General features: G+C 33.7%; 2 protein-coding genes across 4 annotated transcripts in view; one reads left to right on the top strand and one right to left on the bottom strand.

Annotated features, from left to right (window-relative positions):
* Nucleotides 1–3,359: 3,359 nt before the first annotated feature.
* LOC107062094 (uncharacterized) lies at nucleotides 3,360–5,215 on the bottom strand. The gene is made up of 2 exons (XM_015312325.1): nucleotides 4,451–5,215; nucleotides 3,360–4,373 (listed from the first exon to the last, which is right to left on the bottom strand). The coding sequence occupies exons 1-2, from the start codon at nucleotides 5,213–5,215 to the stop codon at nucleotides 3,360–3,362; spliced, it is 1,779 nt and encodes a 592-aa protein (XP_015167811.1).
* Nucleotides 5,216–14,892: 9,677 nt separating this feature from the next.
* LOC102587630 (ABC transporter D family member 1) overlaps nucleotides 14,893–21,492 on the top strand; it is a 28,038-nt gene continuing 21,438 nt past the window's right edge. Inside the window, exons 1-4 of one of the 3 annotated variants that reach the window (XM_006355290.2) lie at nucleotides 14,893–15,035; nucleotides 16,827–16,933; nucleotides 18,701–18,817; nucleotides 19,905–20,184. In XM_006355290.2, coding sequence (XP_006355352.1) covers nucleotides 18,756–18,817; nucleotides 19,905–20,184 — 342 coding nt within the window. In that variant the 5' untranslated portion in view covers nucleotides 14,893–15,035; nucleotides 16,827–16,933; nucleotides 18,701–18,755. Of the gene's footprint in view, nucleotides 15,036–15,103; nucleotides 15,258–16,826; nucleotides 16,997–18,700; nucleotides 18,818–19,904; nucleotides 20,185–21,492 lie in introns of those variants that run through there. The other 2 variants (XM_006355289.2, XM_015312316.1) reach the window with 2 other exon arrangements.

The following is a 21,492-nucleotide window of genomic DNA, read 5'->3' as shown; positions in this document are numbered from 1 at the left end:
TAGATGCTACTACCTAGCTACCTTGTAACTATCGTGTCAAACATCTAAGAATAAATAAATATCAAACCAAGAAAGTGAGAGTCAAAGTCAAAAGGTAAAGGCTAATAAAAAAGGTGTTTTAAGTTAATTTATTTCGCGGCATGATTTAACAATCAATGAAATTAGATGAATTACAAAAGACTACGTAAAATTATTCGCACCTCACGCGGAAATTTAATATCATAACATTTATAAAATAATACTTAAAATATATCAGTCATTAAAACTAAAATATTTTATTATACATAAAAAATTACATAGTAACGAACATTAACAATATAAAGGAAAATAATAATTGTAACATCTTATCATTTATCCTTCAATCAATCATTTTTAATTTGATTATTTTATAATTTATCATTTTTCTTTCTAGAAGTGCAACTGTTTGATATTTTTGGGGAATGAATTATAAAAGATTGGTTCAAATTATTGTAGAAAAAAAAAATGAAATATTTCCTTTGTCTCAATATATATATAGTGTTTTACTTTTAAGAGTCAAACTACATAATTAAATTTGATTAACAATTTAAGATGTAATTTTCACTATATTGATATGAGAAAAAATGAAACTTATTTAAATATTAAGTTAATTTAATTATGATAATAAATTAAATTGATTTTTTTTAAAACAATTTTTTACAACTATTTTGGAACAAAAAGCAAAATTTAACAACTATTTTGAAACAAAAAGCAAAATTTAACAACTATTTTGGAAAAAAGAAGTACTAACAATTGATTAATTATCTAATTACACATGTCCAATGACTCAAAATGGTCAATATGTCTTAGCAGCAAACTGTTCAGCCATTACTAAATTAATCATTAGTTTACCATTTAAATTCTTCATACATAAATGTCGAGTAATTATTTCTACAAATATTTTGATTAAATTGGTTAGAAAAGAAAAAATTATAATATTTTCACATTGAAAAATTAAGAAGTTTCTTAATATTTCAGCGAGAATATGTTTTCCACCATATCTTTTTTCAGTGAGCTATAATTCGATGACAAATGAATAAAAAACTATATTTTATAACCGACAAAGGGTCAAATATACCCTTGTACTATTAGAAATAGTTTAAATATACTCTTCGTTATATTTTTGAGTCAAATATACTCCTTCCGTTATACTTTCCGTCCAAATATATGCCTCCCATTATATTTTGAAACAAATGTGTTCTTACTTTTAATGGAGAAGTAATGTTATGAAATCAGTTGATACATCTGTTAATTTGGATAATAAAGAGGATGCGGCGAGTGATGATTTCTTCATTAGCAAACCGCGTCGGAGTACTAGAATTGTAATTCCACCTAAAAGGTTGGACAGTTACCTTTGGGCTGGAAGAAAGTCACGTGAGCAGGGCAAGAGTTAGTTATGGAATTAGTATAAAAGTGTGAGAACGTGGGTAGGAAAGGATAAGGAAGTTATTTGTGATTCTGAATAATCCCATCTCCTTCTTCTGTCTTCTGAACCCCTTCTAGACTTCTAGTTTTAGATTTCAAGTTTATTTCCCTAAGTTGTTGTTTCCTGTAATTTCCTTTGTTGTGTATTATAGTTATTCAGCAAAACATATTATAGCCGCATCCTCTTTATTATCCAAATTAACAGATGTATCAATTGATTTCATAACATTACTCCCCTCCTGAAAATCGACCTTGTCCTCAAGGTTGAAGTCATATATCTCGGTCTGGTCAGGACAATCTTGGAGCTGCAATGGTGTTACTTGTTGAATAGGCTCGCCCAAGCAACGCTTAAGAACTGAAACGTGAAATACAGGATGTATTTTGGCCTCAACAGGCAACTCCAATTTATATGCCACATCTCCAATGCGCTTGATGACCTTGAAAGGACCAAAGTATTGTCGTCCAAGCTTGTGACCCCTTTCCAGCCGCACAGAAAGTTGTCGATATGGTTTCAACTTCACAAAAACCCAGTCGCCCACTGCAAACACTAGTTCAGTACGATGTTTATCTGCAAACTTCTTCATCCTTGTTCGAGCTTTGATCAAATTCGCTTTCAACAACTCCAGAACCGCATCACGATGAATTAAGTAATCCGCCACCAATTCACTAGCAGTGCTCCCCAATATATATCGAGTTACAGTGGGAGGTTCTCACCCATACAGTGCTTGAAATGGTGTCATTCCCGCAGATGTTTGGTACGAAGTATTGTACCAGAACTTAGCCCAAGGTAGCATTGTGACCCACTTGCTTGGATCATCAGCAATATAGCAACGAAGATATTGTTCAAGACATTTATTTAGGGCCTCAAACTGTCCGTCAGTTTGTGGATGATATGCAGTACTCGTAGCTAATGTTGAACCCTGCAAACGATTGATTTCCTGCCAAAAAGAATGGAGGAATCGTGGATCACGATCAGTGACAATAGTGCGAGGAGGGCCGTGAAGGCGAATTACACCCACTATGAATGCTTCTGCTACAAGTTGAGTAGAGAAAGTGGAAGGTAATGGAATGAAGTGACCATATTTGGTCAAACGATCTACAACTGTAAGGATTGTAGTCTTCCCTTTGGAACTTGGAAGGCAAGTGATAAAATCCATTGCAATATCTTCAAAGACTTGATCCGGTATAGGGAGAGGCTGCAATAACCCGACTGGATGCAAGTTAGTGTCTTTCATCTGTTGACATATCTGGCAGGTCATAACAAATGATTTCACATCCTTGCGCATTTGGTTCCAATAAAAATTTGAGGCCAGTCTATGATATGTCTGTGCTACACCAGCATGCCCTCCGATGTTTGTGGCATGGAACTCAAACAGTAACTTATGTCGGAGTTGTGCATCTGATGGAATCACCAACCTACCTTTGAAAAATAACAATCCATCATTGAATTGGAAATCCCCGTGATTCTCGACATCTGTTTGTAAAGCTTGCTGAATAGCCAATAATTCTATATGAGATTGATTCAATGATTTAAACTCTTGTTCGAGATTAAAGGTCCTGGCAGAAATGGCCATAAGAGATGCATCTGAATTGCGAGAGAGGGCATCAGCAGCTGAATTTTGTTTACCTGGCAGAAATGGCCATAAGAGATGCATCTGAATTGCGAGAGAGGGCATCAGTAGCTGAATTTTGTTTCCCAGGTCTGTATATGATACGAAAATCATAACCTACTAGTTTAGTAAGCCATTTTTGTTGCTCAGGAGTTTGGATGGTTTGATTAGTGAGGTTCTTCAAGGACTGCTGATCTGTTAGTATCGTAAATCTCCTGCCAAGAAGGTATTGCCTCCATTTACCCACAGCTTGTGTAATAGCAAACATCTCACGATGATATGTTGAAGCCTGTTGCATCCTTGTACTCAATTTCTGACTAAAATATGCAATGGGGTGACCTTTTTGAGACAGAATAGCACCAATTCCTTTCCCTGATTGAAATCTAGCAAGGCCAATACAGGGGTGGAACCCAATTTAGCCTTTAAAGTTTCAAAAGCTATTTGAGCTTCTGGTGTCCATCTGAAAGTCTCTTTCTTTAGCAAATCAGTGAGTGAACTTGCTATGGAAGCATAATGGTGGATAAACCGTCGGTAGTAACCTGCAAGGCCGAGAAAACTGCGCACTTCTTTCACTGTACGAGGTGGTGTCCATCGCTGGATGGATTCCACTTTTCCAGGGTCAACAGATAGGCCTTGAGACGAGATAATATGTCCCAGGTAATCAACCGATTCTTGTCCAGATAAGCATTTAGACTGTTTAGCCACCAACTGATGTTGACGCAATAATTGAAGAACCGAGACTAAATGTTCCAAGTGATCAGTCCAAGTAGGACTATATATCAAAATATCATCAAAGAAAACCAGGACATATCGATGCAAGTAAGGTCTGAATATCTCGTTCATAGTTGCCTGAAATGTAGAGGGTGCATTAGTAAGGCCAAATGGCATGACGAGAAATTCATAATGTCCATCATGAGTGCGGAATGTAGTTTTAGGAACATCCTCTGGACGAACCCTAATTTGATGATAACCTGACAACAAATCCAACTTGGAGAAATAACGTGCACCATTCAATTCATCAAAAAGCTCGTCAATGGTAGGAATTGGAAATCTATCACGAATTGTGATTGCATTTAATGCCCGATAGTCGACACAAAATCGCCAGGTGCCATCTTTTTTTCGAACCAGCAATACGGGTGAAGAAAATGGACTATTACTAGCTCTGATTATCCCTTCTTTAAGCATTTCAGCCACTAATTGCTCCATAACATGCTTTTGAAAATAAGGGTATCGATACGGCTTCACATTAACTGGTCCTCCGCCTAGAACTAAATGAATTTTGTGATCCTGACTTCGTGGAGGAGGCAAACCCAAAGGTTTCTGAAATACATCTTCATATGTTTGAGCATCACTTCTAACTCAGACGGAGTAGTACATGAAGATTCCAAATCAGATACCAATTCTAGATGGAAGTAGGAGGAAATTGCATTAGTAACAACCATTCTTCTCAAGCTATGTAATTGCACTGGTTGCACATCAGTAGGTGCATCCCCTTTCCACGAGACCTTGACACCATTTAGAGTGAATTCAAATATCCTCTTTGTATAATCAGTTAGGACAGGTCCCAAAGTTGCGAGCCATGAAACTCCGAGTACTATATCAGCACCATGAAGGGCTAAAATATATAGATCTTCCACTATATTGCTGCCTTGTATGGTTATTGGAATTTTTCTAGCCACGCCCTCACATCGTAGTCGTTGTCCACTTCCTACCACCACTGAAAAACTTGGTGTTGGCTCAATTTTCAACTGAAGAAAGTTAACCATCCTCGCTTGAATAAAATTATGAGTACTAGCGTTGTCCACAAGCACTTGTACCGGAGACCCATTAACATGACCAGTAAACCGGAGAGTAGTGGAAGAATTTCCTCCAGATAGAGCATGATATGAAATAGCAGAGTGTTCTTGAACCTCCAAGCATTGTAATTCCTCGGCTAAGGCATCATCCGATACAACTTGATCTGATAAAGTTACTTTCGCCTCTGAGTCTTCAGATAACACTAGAAGTTGGGGAAGAGACTTACACTTGTGACCTGGAGAGTATTTTTCATCACAAGAATAGCAGAGACCACGTTCGCGATGACTTTGTAACTCTGCAGGAGTAAGGCGTTTCATGGGGGAACGATTTGATGCAGTTTGGGTAATTGGAACTATTTGGTTCATAGTTGACTGCCTTGAGACTGCATACTGATAAGTGGGGTTGGAACTATTTGGTTCATAGTTGATTGCCTTGAGACTGCATACTGATGAGTGGGGGTTGGCAGAAGTGGTGGAATTTTACTGAAAGCAGGTTTAAAATAACCACGCTCAAGTTGAATCTTTTGCTCGTATAAATGGGCTAAACGTATAGCTTCGTTTAATTTCGTGGGTTCACGAATCAAAACAACAGTTTTAATATCAGGCCTCAGTCCAGAAGTAAAAAAATGGGTTAATACCTGATCTGGAAAATGCATCGTCTCATTAGACACTGCTTCAAAACGACTCTGGTATTCAGCAACCGTAGTGGTCTGCCGAAGTTTAGCAAGTCGACCTTCTGGTGCCTCCAGATCTCGTTTTCGAAATCTGACCAACAGTTTCTCAGCAAAATGCTCCCAATTAACTAAATGTTTGTTGCGAAAAAGCTATCGGTACCATTCCAAGGCATCGCCTTCCAAGTAGAACGAGGCTAGTGTTAACTTATGATCCTCATTGATTCCATAAAATTCAAAGTAACGCTCTGCTTGGAAAACCCATGATTCAGGATTCACTCCATGGAATCGCCCTAATTCAACTGAAGTCGGTTTGTGGCGTAAAATAAGAGGTGTTGATGCTTGACCGCCATAAACTTCAGTAGTTTGACGTGGTCGAGGTGTTGCCGCTACAGAAGTACCATTCTGGGAACCTAGTGCCATGACGTGACCTACCACTTCTTTCAACAAAGATCGCATCTCAGAGATTTCACTCGAGAATGACTCTTTCACCCCCTGTATGGAGTCTGCGAGGGACTTGAGTTTTGGGTCCTCTGCCATTAGAGAACTCTCAATGAAAGCACCAATGAAACAAACCCGATTTCACAATACAAATACTGATATATATATTATATATATAGATATGTTTTGCTGAATAACTATAATACACAACAAAGGAAATTACAGGAAACAACAACTTAGGGAAATAAACTTGAAATCTAAAACTAGAAGTCTAGAAGGGTTTCAGAAGACAGAAGAAGGAAATGAGATTATTCCAAATCACAAATAGCTTCCTTATCCTTTCCTACCCACGTTCTCACACTTTTATACTAATTCCATAACTAACTCTTGCCCTGCTCACGTGACTTTCTTCCAGCCCAAAGGTAACTGTCCAACCTTTTAGGTGGAATTACAATTCTAGTACTCCGACGCGGTTTGCTAATGCAGAAATCATCACTCGCCGCATCCTCTTTATTATCCAAATTAACAGATGTATCAACTGATTTCATAACAAGCGACACATGTCAAGTTCGGAATCAAATGACTCAACTCAATTTTAATTTTTTTTTTTTTTTAAATCTACCCGTTTAATCCAAAACAATTGTACAACAAAAAAAGGTAGATAACAAAATATGGGTAAATCAAATCAACTTAGAGAAGTAATTTTTGAAAAACATTATAACCAATGAAATCTAAAGATCAATAATTCAGTTAATCATGCTATGAAAACACATAAATTAGAATCAATAAAAACCTTACGATTAATTAGAACACAAAATTTCCTCCCGCACATTTTATACTTCATAGTTCGCATGACCTGTGTGGTAGTGTAGATCATTTGATCCGAGTTAAACATGCGAATTTCTAAGAGAATTAAGTATTTAAAATTGGGGTGTTCAGAGTTTGATGTGTTATTCCATTAAAATTAAGGGCAAATTTGTTCCAAACTATAATAGAAGGATATTTGGATCGAAAGTATAACAGAAAGGGTATATTTGATCCAAAAGTATAACAAAGGGTATATTTAAACTATTTCGAATAGTACAATGGTATATTTGACTCTTAGCCATTTTATAACATAAATTTTGCATTAATTTGTGATGAATATAGCCTTTATTTCTTATAGTGAACGTTAGATTTCTTTCCACTTCTATTAGTTTTACTAAAGCGAAATGTTATTATAAAAAAATATATCATATAATATAATATGAAATTGACTCCTAAACCGTTAAGGATTGATATTATAGATATGTCTGACTACTTAGAGGTTAGCTTCCAAATAAATATTGACGTACCAAATATATTTTGTCATAAATCCATGTAACATTGATTTGTACTCATTCACAAATTGACTTTTGTCTCAAATATTATGGTTAAAATATTTACGATGGCTATTGACATCAAAGATACACTTGGAAAATTAAAGAGCAGCACAAAGTAGAGAAAAGGGCAATGATCCATGTTATGTGAATCAACTTTTTTTTTTCATATAATAATTTATGGAAAACATTAACATTTTTAGTTATTGATAAATTTTAATTTTAAACATTATAATTTGAACTAAATATATTTAATTATTAATTGATTATAAATTTTTTTATCAAACACAGTTAGTATTCAACTAATAATGAGAATATTTTTAATGTAAAGCTTCACAACTTTAACAAATTATTAAATATTATATTATTTAATTATCAATGTGTTATGTACTCATGTTAAGTGTATATTGGTACTTTATATTTGAAGTAATATGATTTTAAATATAGCCTAAATATCAATTGCTTTGTGATTTAAATGCAATGTAAAGGACGGTCTGATTCGGTTTTTTTTTTTTAATGATTAAAAAAGGAATAATTCATCAACTTTTGATATATCAAACGTAAGCGTAGAGCCACTCGATGATCAATATACTATAGAACCAAAAATATCAGCATTACGCCTAACAAGGCAATAGCCTTCCTCTTTTGGTCCCCCAATGTACCATTTTATTTTATTTTATTTTATTGGGTGTGCAAATTAATTTCACATTGAACGTCAAAATATATATATAAAGATGTAGGAATTATTAGAGGTATGAGGTCTTTTTAGAAAATGATGTGAACTTGATTTGAAGTAGATAATATTACATTATGTAAGAGTATTTTAAAGCTATTTTAGCCCAATTATTTTATCCTTATTTTTTGTTTCCCATTATTTTGTTACTCCTTTTCATCCTTATTTTATGATGCTTTTTCTGTTTTGCATGAACATAATATATATATTTTTTAAAAATTTATTTAAGTTTAAAGAGTAAAATATGTTTTTTTTATTAAATTAATCTATCTTAATACACGTTCTCTACACCCTCTTATTTAAGGTCATGTCCTATCTAATCACACCTACCTCTACCTCTCCTCGTACCTTTTATAATCAACCTCACGCACCATCTCATTAAGGTGTTTGCGCATCTTCCGTACGAAATCATCATTTTAATAATGAACTAGTTAGATAATATATTATCCTAAATTCAATACACAAAATAAATAATTTAATAACAATTGTTATGTAACACCCCGTATCCTAGACAGACCAGAATGCAGATTTCAGAAGTTGCAGGTGCCAACGCCGGACACCACCCACGGACCGTAGGTGGGGTCTGTGGATGGCCACCTGCAGCCTTTCCCAGAAAAGTCCAGAAAATTTTGTCTAAGGGTCGACCCACGGACCGTAGGTCAGACCACGGGACGTGGTCCTGGTTTGTGGATCGAGACCCCAAACCTAGTCTATGAAGCCAAACGACGGTTGACCAGGACGGACCGTCGGTTGGCCCCGACAGCTTTTAAGTCAGGGGTCGTTTGGTCTTTTCCCGAATAGAGGAAGATTAATGTGCAGCTGATTCTATACCAGCCGATTCAATTGTTCAGCTACTTCGAAAAACTTACTATTATGGCTATGTAAGGGGACCGGCTTCCCCTTTTTCAATCACCTCCTACCTTAAGGTAGGCCCACTGCTGAATACCCTCAATCGAAAGGTCAAGGAGATTATATAACCCCATAGTATGAAGAGCTGCTCGGGGGATCGCACCCCTTGGCCTAGGGTATACATTCAGATCTGGAGGCATACCTAATTAACGATAAGAGCAGATGCGTTGGACCCCTAAACTACGTAGTTTTGGTCAGTTTTAGCCTAGCAACTAAATTAGAACCTACCCTAGTCAATTCATTCTCCAAAATTCATCCAATTAGAACGAAAAGAGGAGAAAGCAGTCGAACAACACTAGTCCAAGAACGCAACAAGGTTTCGTTTGTTCCAGCCCCGAAATCAAAAGATTTCTCCGTGAAATTCGTCACCAGGTATGTGGGATTTCACTAATGGGTTCCTTTCACCTATTAGGTCCCTAGAATTCAGTCAGATTCTTGGTTCTCAACACTATGTTTGGACCTATGGTTTCTAGAATTTCATATTTATGTTGTGATTCAGCTATTAGACTAATCCAAATAAGATCATCATGTTTTCGTGGAATTATTGCTTAGTTCTTGCTCGAAACTCAGAACCCTAGTTGTGTAGATTCGTTTAGTTCATGAATTACACTTGCTAGGTCAGTTTATTCAGATATGCATGCCTCAGTTAATAATGTTTCATTATCAGTATATTAATGTTGCATTTTCAGTTAACATGTCAGAATCTCGAGCTATTCAATTTATTACATATTTGTTGTATTTGATACATTCTATTAGGAGTAGGCTTAATTTCGAGTTGGACTAGGGTCAGTCACCCTCATAGTCCCAGAACTACGTACCCCCGTAGGTAAGTCCCCTTTGTGGGCATTATACTTAGTGATCACGCCAGTCATGCCTCTATACCCCTGCTAAGGTATATTGGGTCCTCTCGATGGGGCGTATACATCGGACTCCACATTTATCTCATGCGGTTTTATGTCGGTTATTAGTAGCTCCCACAGTCAAATTCTAGTGTATTAACCAGGTTACCAGTTACATTTTCAGTATTCAGTTTCAGCATGTTATGCACTTGGTCACTACATTCAGTTAGTTCACATTCAGCATGTTTAGTATATTCTTTATGTTCATCTTATATCTTTGATCAGTATGCTCTATTTCAATTATATATATATTGTTCAGCTTTATTCTATCATGCATGATCAGTACCCTTCAAGTACTGACGCATACTCTGCGCTACATCTTCTCGTGATGTAGGTTCAGGTCCTCAGCACTCAGATCACGCATAGATCGGTTCCCGATCTCCAGTTCAACAGCATCAATGGTGAGTCCTCATTCTTCGAGGACGAGCGACATGCTATCTTTCCATTTTCAGTCTTTTAGTTTCAGTTTTGCTAGAGTTAGTTGGGGACATGTCTCAACATCTCTAGTCAGTAGAGGCTTTTATTCAGACATAGTTTAAATTCAGTTTGAGTTTGATCTTTTAGTTGTCATTAAACTCAGTTGTATATATTCAGACTTAGAATGGGTATTCCCCATCATTTCATTTTATGATATGTCTCTAGCTTCCGCACAGTATGATTATTATGTTGTAAATATTTAAGTATACTTATGATATGCCAGCAGGGTTGGGGTCACTCGTGATCCTAGGTATCGTGTTTACGCCCTGGGGTAGCTTCGGGGTGTGACATGTTAATACACAATTACTGGCGACCATAATTCATCAAATTATAGTAAATTGCAAATATGTATTAGTAATTTTTTATTTATAAAGAAGTGGATTTTTGGGGGAAATGTACATCAGAAGCAGGTTTTGAGATTTGAAGTTAGTGTTTGGTCATAGATTTTAGATAAAATTTGAAAATTTATCTTCAAATATTTGTTTAATTATGAAATTTGGTCACATTTTAAAACTTATCTTCAAGTATCTGTTTGACTATGAAATTCGATCTTCAAATATTTTCGAGTATTTCTATTTACAAAACTTCAAAAAAATTCAAGTAAATTTTTTGTCCATACATAATTTTACATTTAAAAAGTCACAACTTCAAACACTCAAATTTATAAATTTCAACTTTAAAATTTAAAGCCAAAACGGAAGAGAAATTTAGTTTTCAAAATAGATTTTTCTAAAAAAATATATTTTTAAAATTTATGGCAAAACGGTAGCTCAGCGACTCCTATTGAAGTTTGTATGCTTGTCATTTTATATGATGATATTCCTATAAAATGTGTATTAAAAGTTGTTTTTTCATATCAATTAATATTATAATTAAATTTTAAAAGCTGCCAGAGATCTTTATTTTGGATTAGTGCACATTAACATGAATAAAATTATCATTTAAGTTTTTGTTTTAGTAGGAAGGCTCGAAACATTGTATTATCTTCTTCAAAAATTAGAGAAAAAATGACGTTTATTCTCAAGGATCTCATCTTCAAGTAGCAAATCTTAAAAGAGAAGTATAATATATGTAAATTGGAAGTTTCTTGTTAAAAGCTATGAAGGGGCTAGGAAAGCTAAAATCAATAACTACATGAGGAGAAAATTTTCATAGAAACTTTCCTCCTTACTTTTTTATTATTATTATAGAAATAGTTATGAGTAAACTAAATAACTAGATCCTCTCAAAATGCTAGCTATATTAATTATTTTGGTTCTCCACAATTAAATTAATAAAATTAGAATTTTGAATCTTTATTTGTACTGTAATGATAAATTGTGAGAATCGTCTCATTTTTAAATTTAAATATATAAAAAGTGAACACTTTTATTTGTATTTTAAATTTCAAAAAAGTTATGTCCAATTTTTAAATGGCAATAACTTATTATTCCTCTTATGGTCAATAGAGAAAAAATAATTTCATCTTTCATTTGTCAAGGACAAATAAATTATGTAACATTAACAAGAAAATACTTTTGGTGTGGAGCCTATGCCAAAAAAAAGTTCTACACTTGAGAAAATCCAAATTTCAATTCATATTAGAAGTTTTAGAACAATATAAAAGAAAAAAATAAAGTAATATGCACACCATTACTTGTTGGGATAAAAATAACAAGACATTGCATGTGCCACAGTCAATAAAGAAACGTCGAATAATAATAACAAAGAGAAGCTATAAAATTATTGAGAGAATAATCTTCTCCTAAATAAGAATTCTTCCTTCAAGAATTACATTATACATGTTTCTGTATTTTGTGTGGGAGTGTATAATTCAATTAATAGAAGTCCAGAAATTTGCCCCCAAAAAAGGAATATCCAATTATGGAATGGATTTAAATATTTTTTTCAGAAAAAATAAAGACAATTATGGTAATGTTTTAAATTTCATTTAGTAAAATTCAAATATGATTAGAAAATCATGACAAACCCTAATACTACTCACATATTATTCTAATGAAAAATCAAATAATTTACTAGATCCCTTAATATATATATATATATATATACTTTTTTTTTTTTACCTATACTCCAGTAAGCTAATAATTTTTTTTATGTATCGAGCCTTAGAGGAAAGAGTTATTTGAGACTTATTATTGACGGAAATGATAGGTATCTTTCAAAATTAGTCGAGATGCACAAAAGTTGATTTGAACACTACAATTATAAGAAATAAAATAAATATTCAATAAAAAAGACACTAACAACTTGTTTATTATTACATATTGTGTCTTAATATAGTATATAATATGTATTATATGTGAAAATAGGTGAATAGAAAATTATTTTTATTCACATCTCTCATGTGTAAAAATAAATATCTCTCGTAAAAAAAAGCTAAAAAACTTAAAATAAGTTTGTAAAGTGTTACAAACAAATCTCCTATATATGTATTGGTTTAATAGTACCTAGATTATCATGTTGTGAAGTTTTCTATTTATATTGATTTATCATGACTTCTTCCTGTTTGTTGTCACATTTTCGTCAAGTCAAATCTATCGAATAACATTTTCCTACCTTTAGTTCAGGATAGAAATAAAGGAATAAAGTTAGTATACACTTATTTTTCTCCAAATCAAATAGAATATATGAATAAATTCTAATATATTTAATAATCATATAAATATATTTAATAATCATATATATAAATAAGAGGACCTTAGGCCTGTCTACGTGGCGCCACCACAAACTAGGATTTCCTTTTAATTTATTTAGGTCCGCCTACGTGGCGCCACCACAAAACAAGATTCCCTTTCAATTTATTTATTTCCAAAACTAGTCTTCCCCTTTTATGATAAATTGTGACTTTCATGAAAAGTTGTAATTTTTATGCAATGTAATGACTTTTATGAAGAGTTGTGACTTTTATGAAGAATTGTGACTTTTATGAAGAGTTGCGACTTTTATGAAGAGTTGCGACTTTTATGAAAAGTTGTGACTTTTATGAAAAGTTGTGACCTTTCTGAAGGATTATACCTTTTCTAAAGAGTTGTGACCTTTCCGATAAGGCACAATAAACATTTGTTCACACTATCCTTTGTTGTCTATAAATAGAGGGATTTCCTCTCATTTAAGGGATTTCTTCTTCTTCTTCTTCTTCTTCTTCTTCTTCTATATTTGTCTACTTTGCTCCTGTTGAGTGGCTCGTTGACATAATTATTTTTGTATCAATATATTCGTGAATAGAATCGTTTTGTCCTGAGAGAATCTATTCTTTTAAACCTCGGGTACTAGAGGAGAATAATTTCCTTAAGGGGACACTATACATTCAGTGGGTTCGATTTTTTCCTTTCTATTTTATTCTACTGTTACAGATCATAGTATGTTTTTGTTACCGTCATTAATTTATGCTTATGTTATTAATCGTTGTTTTGAGTACATGTTTTAAACTTTGTTGTTTATGTTTTTGCAAAATTATTGTTATAAGTATTTGTTAGTACATATTAAATAACACGCGTTAATTGAGTATTTACGCAAGTTTTCTCTACTGAAATTATTGAAGGTACAATAAAAAAATCCCTTAAAGATCTATATTACCATCTCTTGAAAACAAAATTCAAATTTGGTATGTTATTGTAAGGACATAAAGTCCTTAAAAACCTTATTGCACCTTGAAGTGTGAAGTGAACCAGGAAAAGAAGACAAGAATTAATAAACTTTTGACGTGGGTTCAAGGATGTGTCGGATGACCTATAGAGGAATATGACTAGACTGAAGCCTCTTTTAACCCCAAAGACATAGATAACTACATAATAAATTAATTGCTCATATTCAATATGAAGTATGGACAGATTCTCAAGTTTACTGCAAGTTGTAAATACTTTTCTTAAAGTAATAATGTGTTTCTCGACATTGAGATTGTAATAGAAGTGTAGTATGAAATTGAACTCCATCACTCTGGTATGCTGATTTAAAAAAAAAAACCAAACAAACTGAATAGTTGTGTAATATTTTCCCCTTTCAAGTATAAATAATAAATTGAATTGCTGTCCAATATGATACATTTTCCATTTTAATAATTACTTATGATACATTTAAATGAGAACTTTAAAATGATATATGTAAACAAAAGGTAGGGCTAGACTTTTCTACACGTTAGAATTATAATATTTGTATATCTCAAGTTGATGTTCATTTGATTCCCAAAAAATATCAAATATTAACACTTCCTAGAAATAGAAAGATAAATTATAAAATCAAATTAAAGAGATTGATTGAAGGATAAATGATATGATGTTATAATTATCATTTTTCTTTACATTATTAATGTCTGTAACTGCGTAATTTTATATGTAAGATAATATAATGTTTTAGTTTTAATGACTGATAGATTTTAAATATTATTTTATAAATTCTGTGATATTAAATTTTCGCGCGAGGCGCGAATAATTTTACTAGTCATTATATAATAGCACATATTATTATACTTTTTAAAATACGATAAAAGATAAAATAGAATTATTTTTATAAGAATAATAGACAAAATATTAATCATGGGAAACACACCAAATCAATCCTCCTTAAAATAGGAGTTCTCTTGGTTAATTAAGTTAAGAAGAGAAGAGAAATAGGTAACAACCATTAGTATCCTCACTTTTTGTCTCCATCATTCTTCACCATATTCATCTTCATCATCATCATCTACGTTTCTCCAATCTAGTAAGTATTTATTACTTGCACAATACTATTTCTCTTCTCCATTTTTTTTTCTCACTCTCCAACTTTTCAGCAAGTTTGTTACTTCTCTTCTGTTTGTTGCAACAAATAAAAAAAACTAGATTTTTTTTTGTGTAGAAAAATTCTAGGGCTTGACCAGTAGTCTAATGGGTTTTTAGCGGTATTGCAAATCGTCAATTAGATAGCCTGAGTTCAAGATTTCAGGTCATCTATTTGCTACTCTTCCTTTCTAGATGTGGGTTTATCTTCTCTTGGAGTATAACAAATCTATGATTACATATCAATAAATAGTTTAAGAATGGTCAATTTGATAAGTACATGTGAATTTAAGAAGTTGGTGTTCTTGATTCTGTTTAATTTTAATATAATTAAATGTGGGTTAGTGTTCGATTTTGATTTAAAGTGACCCTTTTAAAAAAAAATGAGAATTCTTTGTGTATACTGAGGTAAGCATATTTCTGATGTATAAATAAAGTTCTTGATTTCCTTTGTTATAATTCCTCTTGCTCTGAGAATTCAAATTTTGTAGGATTTTCTTTTTAACTGTTTGGAGTTCAATCTTTTTGTGGAAGTTGATAGCGAAATGAACAGTAGGATTAATGTGATGCGTTGTTGATAATTGAGATTTAAAGGAGTAATGTTGTAATATAGGATCTTTGTTTTGTCGAACTTTGTCGACAATATAATTAATGCGATGCGTTGTTGATAATTTATTTGTTTGTTTTGTTTACTCGACCTTAATAAGTAATTTGTCGTTACGTGAAAGATTGTACCTTCATTTATATATTAGTGCTTTCTTATAGCAACAAAGTTGCTAATAAGTGTGGAAACTGCACACTAAACTTTTCAATTTCAGTATTTCTTTGATAGTGTCAACAAGGATTGGGATAGGAGTTGATAGTGAAAGCTTAAAACATGTAAATTCTAGATTGTTTCCCAAAGAGTTATGTACTTCTTGGCATTGAGAAAAAAATCCTTAGATACATAGAAATCGGGAGTCTCAAAGTTGAGACAACATCAATGATGGAGAGGCAAGAAGATTTTGAAACCAAGTACTATTGATTCACATCATTCTCTTTTTAAAACTATTGATTGAGACTTGAGTTGTGTCAAGAATGAAACTAACAGCTGTTTTGTTCTATTCAATTAATTGAATTAAGTGGTATTTTCTTTAGATCTAACAAGTCTCAACATCTCAATTTTGATACCAATGTCACCATCAGCTTAATGCCAGTTAAATCTCATCATTTTTGTAAGAAAAACTGTCAAAGTTGTTTTGCTTTTGATGCGTAGCTGCATTTTTCGTTTTGTCGTCAAATGTCAACTCAAATTTAATGATATTGTTGGGTCATTCTTGGATGGAGGAAGTTTCTAAGACCTACCCTATATGATGATGCCAAGTATGATGGGTGAATTACGGAGGAAAATAGTGCAGGAGTGATGTTGATCATCTTATCAGGAGCTGTTCACCTGAGCTTATCCGCTTAGGAATTGGATTGAGTGTTCGGTCCTCACACGGGGTCAAGACATGCACAAAAAAAACAATTTACAAATATTATTTTGTCAATGTATGTGTTATCTGAAACTATGAATTGTGATCTTGTATTGAGATCAAGCTGGTATGATCTTGGTATTAACTATCAAGTTATCCACTACTTCAGCACTGCGTGGTTACCATCAGTGTTCCATGTCTGGACTTCTGTGTTCTATATGTTCTGTTCTAGGTGAATCAAATCATTCGACTAAATCATGCCTTTTAATTTACAACTACAGCTGTTGCTTTGAGACTGTGAACTCTGCTAGAGAAGTTTTGCGCCACATTTACGCATGGTATCTTGTGCAATGAGCTGAAGTTCATCCAGCAAATCCACTTAAACGAAGTATGTTTTTGTACTGATTTCTTTAGTTGATGGGGTTGATTAGATTTTTCGCCACTTCCAAAGGTAGCTTTCTATCACCATCTTTGAGTGATTTTTTTTCCCGCAGTGCATTAACGTGTACAACTAGCTAATTGAACCATTTTGTAAATATGAATGAAGTCCCATATAGATTTCATGAGTTACATGATCAGGACTTTGATTATCTTGGAAATACATGCATCTTATCATGTTTTCATTTGTCTGATCCATTTGAGGTCATGATTGAAACTGTCCAACGCTAAGCAGATTGAGAAGAAGATAACTGATGGAAAATTCAAAAGTTACTATAGAAGACCGAATGAGTCCTAGTAACTAGTCCATTAATTAGAAATTACCTGTGAAGTATATTTACGATAAGTTACCTGTGCATACATGTCTATGCTAAAGTGCACTTGGCTCCAGATATTGAAAGGGAGTAGCAAAGGTGAAATTCATTAGTAAAGACAAACAAACCAGTGGACTAGCTGCTGGGAAAGGGAGATCCAACAGATCAGACAACAGAGAGTAATGACGAGAGAAAATAAAGAATCAAGACAGAACTGAACAATCTAGGTGCTATTGAGCTAGCAATTAAATGGAAAGAATAGAGTAAAAGTAGGATGATGTTTGTTCTACCCACAAGGATTCACTTAAGTAGGCAGTGGTTACTGGCGACTACTATATATATACTAGTTCTTAGATTCTGATTTCTGACTTTAACCTTCCATTGGCTCATGATGCTTTCAAAACAATCTCCATACTCCCTAACTACTTTTGCAGAAATTTGAACACTGATCCTCTTTTATATATTGGTAGCCACATTTAGAAAAGCCAAACACCAGTAAAACCCATAATTTTGAACCTTCATTTGGTAGTTGAAGAGTAAGATTGGATATAATACTTTTCCATTTGGATTATTACAGCTCAATGGATCACCACATACTCTTGAAGCAATGAATGGTTTAGTGAGCTCAAGTATATGATATGCTTTTCTATTTTCCTTTGTGTATAGGATAATTAGGTTGAAATTATCGCTTTTTTACCAGTGTACTTGTTAATACTTGTTTAGGTTATAATTAGCTAGGTTGGAGTTGCCTATGTGGAAAATATAGGTAAAGAAAATTCTTTGTATAGTTTATCTTAAAATAATGTTGTTGCGGGTAACTTTTCTGATTTAAGTAATCGAAAACCATGTCCCTGATGTGTAAGGCTTGATATGTTAGGCACCTTGGCACAGTTACTCATGAATGTCAAAAAGCAAGCAACTGTAATGTTGCTCTGTAATAACTAGCTAGTAAGACGATGGTGGATATCAAAACATGCAAATTTCTGTATTTGGTGATCTTTGGATTATCCTTTGCACCCCTTTTTTTTTTTGATAAAGTAAAGTTATCCTTTGCACCCCTTTTGCTTTCTTATCTTCTTCTTCCCCTCCATCCTTTTAGAATTTTTCTAGGGGGTGGGAGAGCTGCTGGAAGAATTTGTGAATAGGTGTTACTTTTGGTAGGAAAGACCAAGTATTAGTGAATATGTGTTTCTTTTGGTAGGAAAGGTTCAGTATTAGTGAATAGGTGTTAAACTTATTGTGCTCCTTGATATGTTATCATTTTCATGCCGTGGTGGTTTCCTTCCTGTATAATGACAGTGGTATGCTGAAACGGTGATATTATTTACTTTTCGCTCTGTTGTTCTTGAGTATATATTTTCTTCATGTCCCACATTACTAATATACAAGCCCTATTCCTACAGATATCAAGAGTTTTAGCTGCTAAAATCTGTTGGTTTGGGAGGTCTATTTTCAGACATGCCTTCTCTTCAGCTTCTGCAGTTGACTGAACATGGGCGAGGCCTCTTGGCTTCTAAAAGGTATTGAATATTTTCTCCATTTTGTGTTGCTAGTTCATATCTTTTTTGTTGTGTCAATACATAGCTAGTTTTGGAATACCAAAAATAATAGCCAAAAGAAAAGAATGTTACCAAAACATTTCTGAGACTAGCGCACCGTTCTCTCTTTTCTTTTGATAAGTAATAAAACTTTACTTTCCCAAAACAGATTTGTACATAATAGAACTCTACAAAGTTTCTTCCAACAAAGTTCATCCTGTGATCCTACAAGTAAAATGAAATTTCTGTAATACTAATATTCTACCATAATCAATCAGATATACTTCTGCAAAGAGAAGGTAATCTCTGGTTAACTACAACGTTTTGCATTCTACATAGTACTATAGCATTTTATCTGATTGATTATGGTAGAATATTAGTATTACAGAAATTTCTTAAGCAAAATCTCCCAGACATGCTTTCCTTGGGAGAGAGTTTTTGGCAGAGTTCAGAACAGAAAGTCCTGATCTTCATGGCTGCTCTGGATCAAACTTCAATAGAATGAACCAATGTTTTAGAAGGCAAAAGTGCAAGTCCAGGCGAAGGCCTTTTGGAGTTTATAGTAACATGTGGTTTAAAGAAATAAAAATGCAGATAGAGGAAACATTCTGGGAAGGAGAAAAAGCATAGCCTAAAAGGACTCACTTATGCACATTCAATGTTATATTAATGGAACGAGAGATACTATAAATTTGAAGGAAGACAGTCAGGAGTGCCCAAAAAGTGAAAGAGAAAACTACAAGTGTTAGAAGGATCTACAAGAGATATATCTATCACCAAAGATTTAGAGGGATCTACAAAAAATATATTTATCACCCAAACTAGTGAACAAAAGAGTCGATCGTGAAACTGATGAGGATTAAGTGAATGTATGTTACTACACAGAAAGGGTGAGAGTGTACGTTATCTATTTGTGCTTGAAACCATACCTATGAACTTCAAGTGACATTTGATGCAACATCATGTTCATATATTCTTGCATGCATCATTTTGAAAATTGTGCATCAATCAATTAATTCCTTTGCCCGTACCTGCAATGGTAATCTCAAATGTTTTTCTTAATTTACAGGAAAGCTCTGCTGCTTACGACAGGTATAATTGTTGCTGGTGGAACAGCTGCCGCGTACATGCAGTCACGGAGAACCTATAAGGGGCATGATTCTACACAGTGCGATGGAGTGAATGATGGTATAATAGAGCCAAATAATCAGACCGGAAAGGGTAATAATGTGAAGAAAAGCAGGCAAAAGAAAGGAGGTTTGAAGTCTGTAAAAGTTTTAGCAGCTATTCTTCTATCTCGAATGGGCAGAATGGGTACGAGAGATCTGTTGGCTCTGGTAGCCACAGTGGTGAGATTCTTTATTCAAAGCATATATTTCTTGTCTGACTTAAAGCATATGTGTTACTGTTCAACCGCTCTAGGATCTGATAATTTTGGAGTTTGTAGAAATGTGTAGGAGGTATGCTGTAGTTTCCAGTGGAGAGAAAGACATAACATTGAGATTTATCAAAAAGGAAACATAAGAAAAAGCTCGAGCATTTTAAAGATTTCAATGGTTAATAGCATATGCGGATACTACTGCTGGATTTTGGTATTTATGCTTTGGAGGTTTGGCTTTAGAGCCTCTACTTTCTTATTGTCCTGCTATTGCCTATGCCTTCTTAAATGTCGTGTTTTTGCTTTCTTTGAGCCGAGGGTTTTTCAGAAGCAGTGTCTCTACCTTGTCAGGTAGATATACACTCTTCCCTTCCCAGACTCCACTTGTGGGACTATAGTGGGTATGCTGTTGTTGTTGAGGTTTGGTTTTAGAATCAGAGGGATCTTGGATTGTGAAATCATTAACATCTGACCTCTTTTCTTGCTTTTAATTTGTGTTTTGGTCTAAAGGTGAAAGTTGGGACAAAACTTATCAGAAGTACCTATCTTTGTACAATGCTAATTTTGTGCAAATGTGCTTGGTGAATTTCTATTCAAGCTGCTTCTTATATAGGATTTAAGATCTGAAAATTGATGTTAAGTGAGCTGGGTTGTAAAGTGGCTTAGAATTTTCAAAATGCCAATTGAATGATGGTTGTATTACTTCCTTGGTCATTTGAATTCAGCAATCAAGATCAGATAATTGACGTTATCTCTAAAAAGCGCTTGATGTTTACCGCTTCCGATTTATTTCTTTACTTTCTGAGTGTAGGCATGTTTAATTTACTTAAATTAGTTCATTTTCTTATATTTGGTTGGCATGCAATCTTTGTGGATTATTCCATCTACCATTTCTCGTATATATCAACTTATTTTAATAAGTAATTAAAAAATATTATTGATGTAAATGAACTAAGGAAATGATGTGGCAAAAATACATCCAAAAGAGTACTTTACAATGTTTATAAAGAACTACGAAAATCCTTATGATTGGCTCTCTTATAGACATACCAATCATTAAGCATCTGTAAAGTTTACATGGTTGGCTTGCGATTTCTTTTGGGCATGTTAACAAATTATGTATACCTTGGAGCAAAATTGCTATTTTGTCTCACAAAATTGCTATTTTGTCTCACAAAATTGGTAATAGCTGTCAAGGAAGCCGGTGGAACTGACTTCAGTTGAGAAACTTCTAATTAAACAGAAAATTTAATTGGGGGGGGGGGGGGGGATTTTTGGT

This window comes from Solanum tuberosum, unplaced genomic scaffold (genome assembly GCF_000226075.1).
Source record: "Solanum tuberosum cultivar DM 1-3 516 R44 unplaced genomic scaffold, SolTub_3.0 scf00185, whole genome shotgun sequence".
Lineage (NCBI taxonomy): Eukaryota > Viridiplantae > Streptophyta > Magnoliopsida > Solanales > Solanaceae > Solanum > Solanum tuberosum.
The sequence above is the reverse complement of the archived record's forward strand: the minus strand, read 5'-3'. Positions and strand labels throughout refer to the sequence as shown.

Bases quoted from the DNA above. Each gene is read 5' to 3' on its own strand.
- LOC107062094 (XM_015312325.1), bottom strand. From the start codon at position 5,215: ATGAACCAAATAGTTCCAATTACCCAAACTGCATCAAATCGTTCCCCC. The intron at 4,374-4,450 runs GTATCTGATTTG...GATGTATTTCAG, and splicing joins CCTACTTCCATCTAGAATTG to AAACCTTTGGGTTTGCCTCC.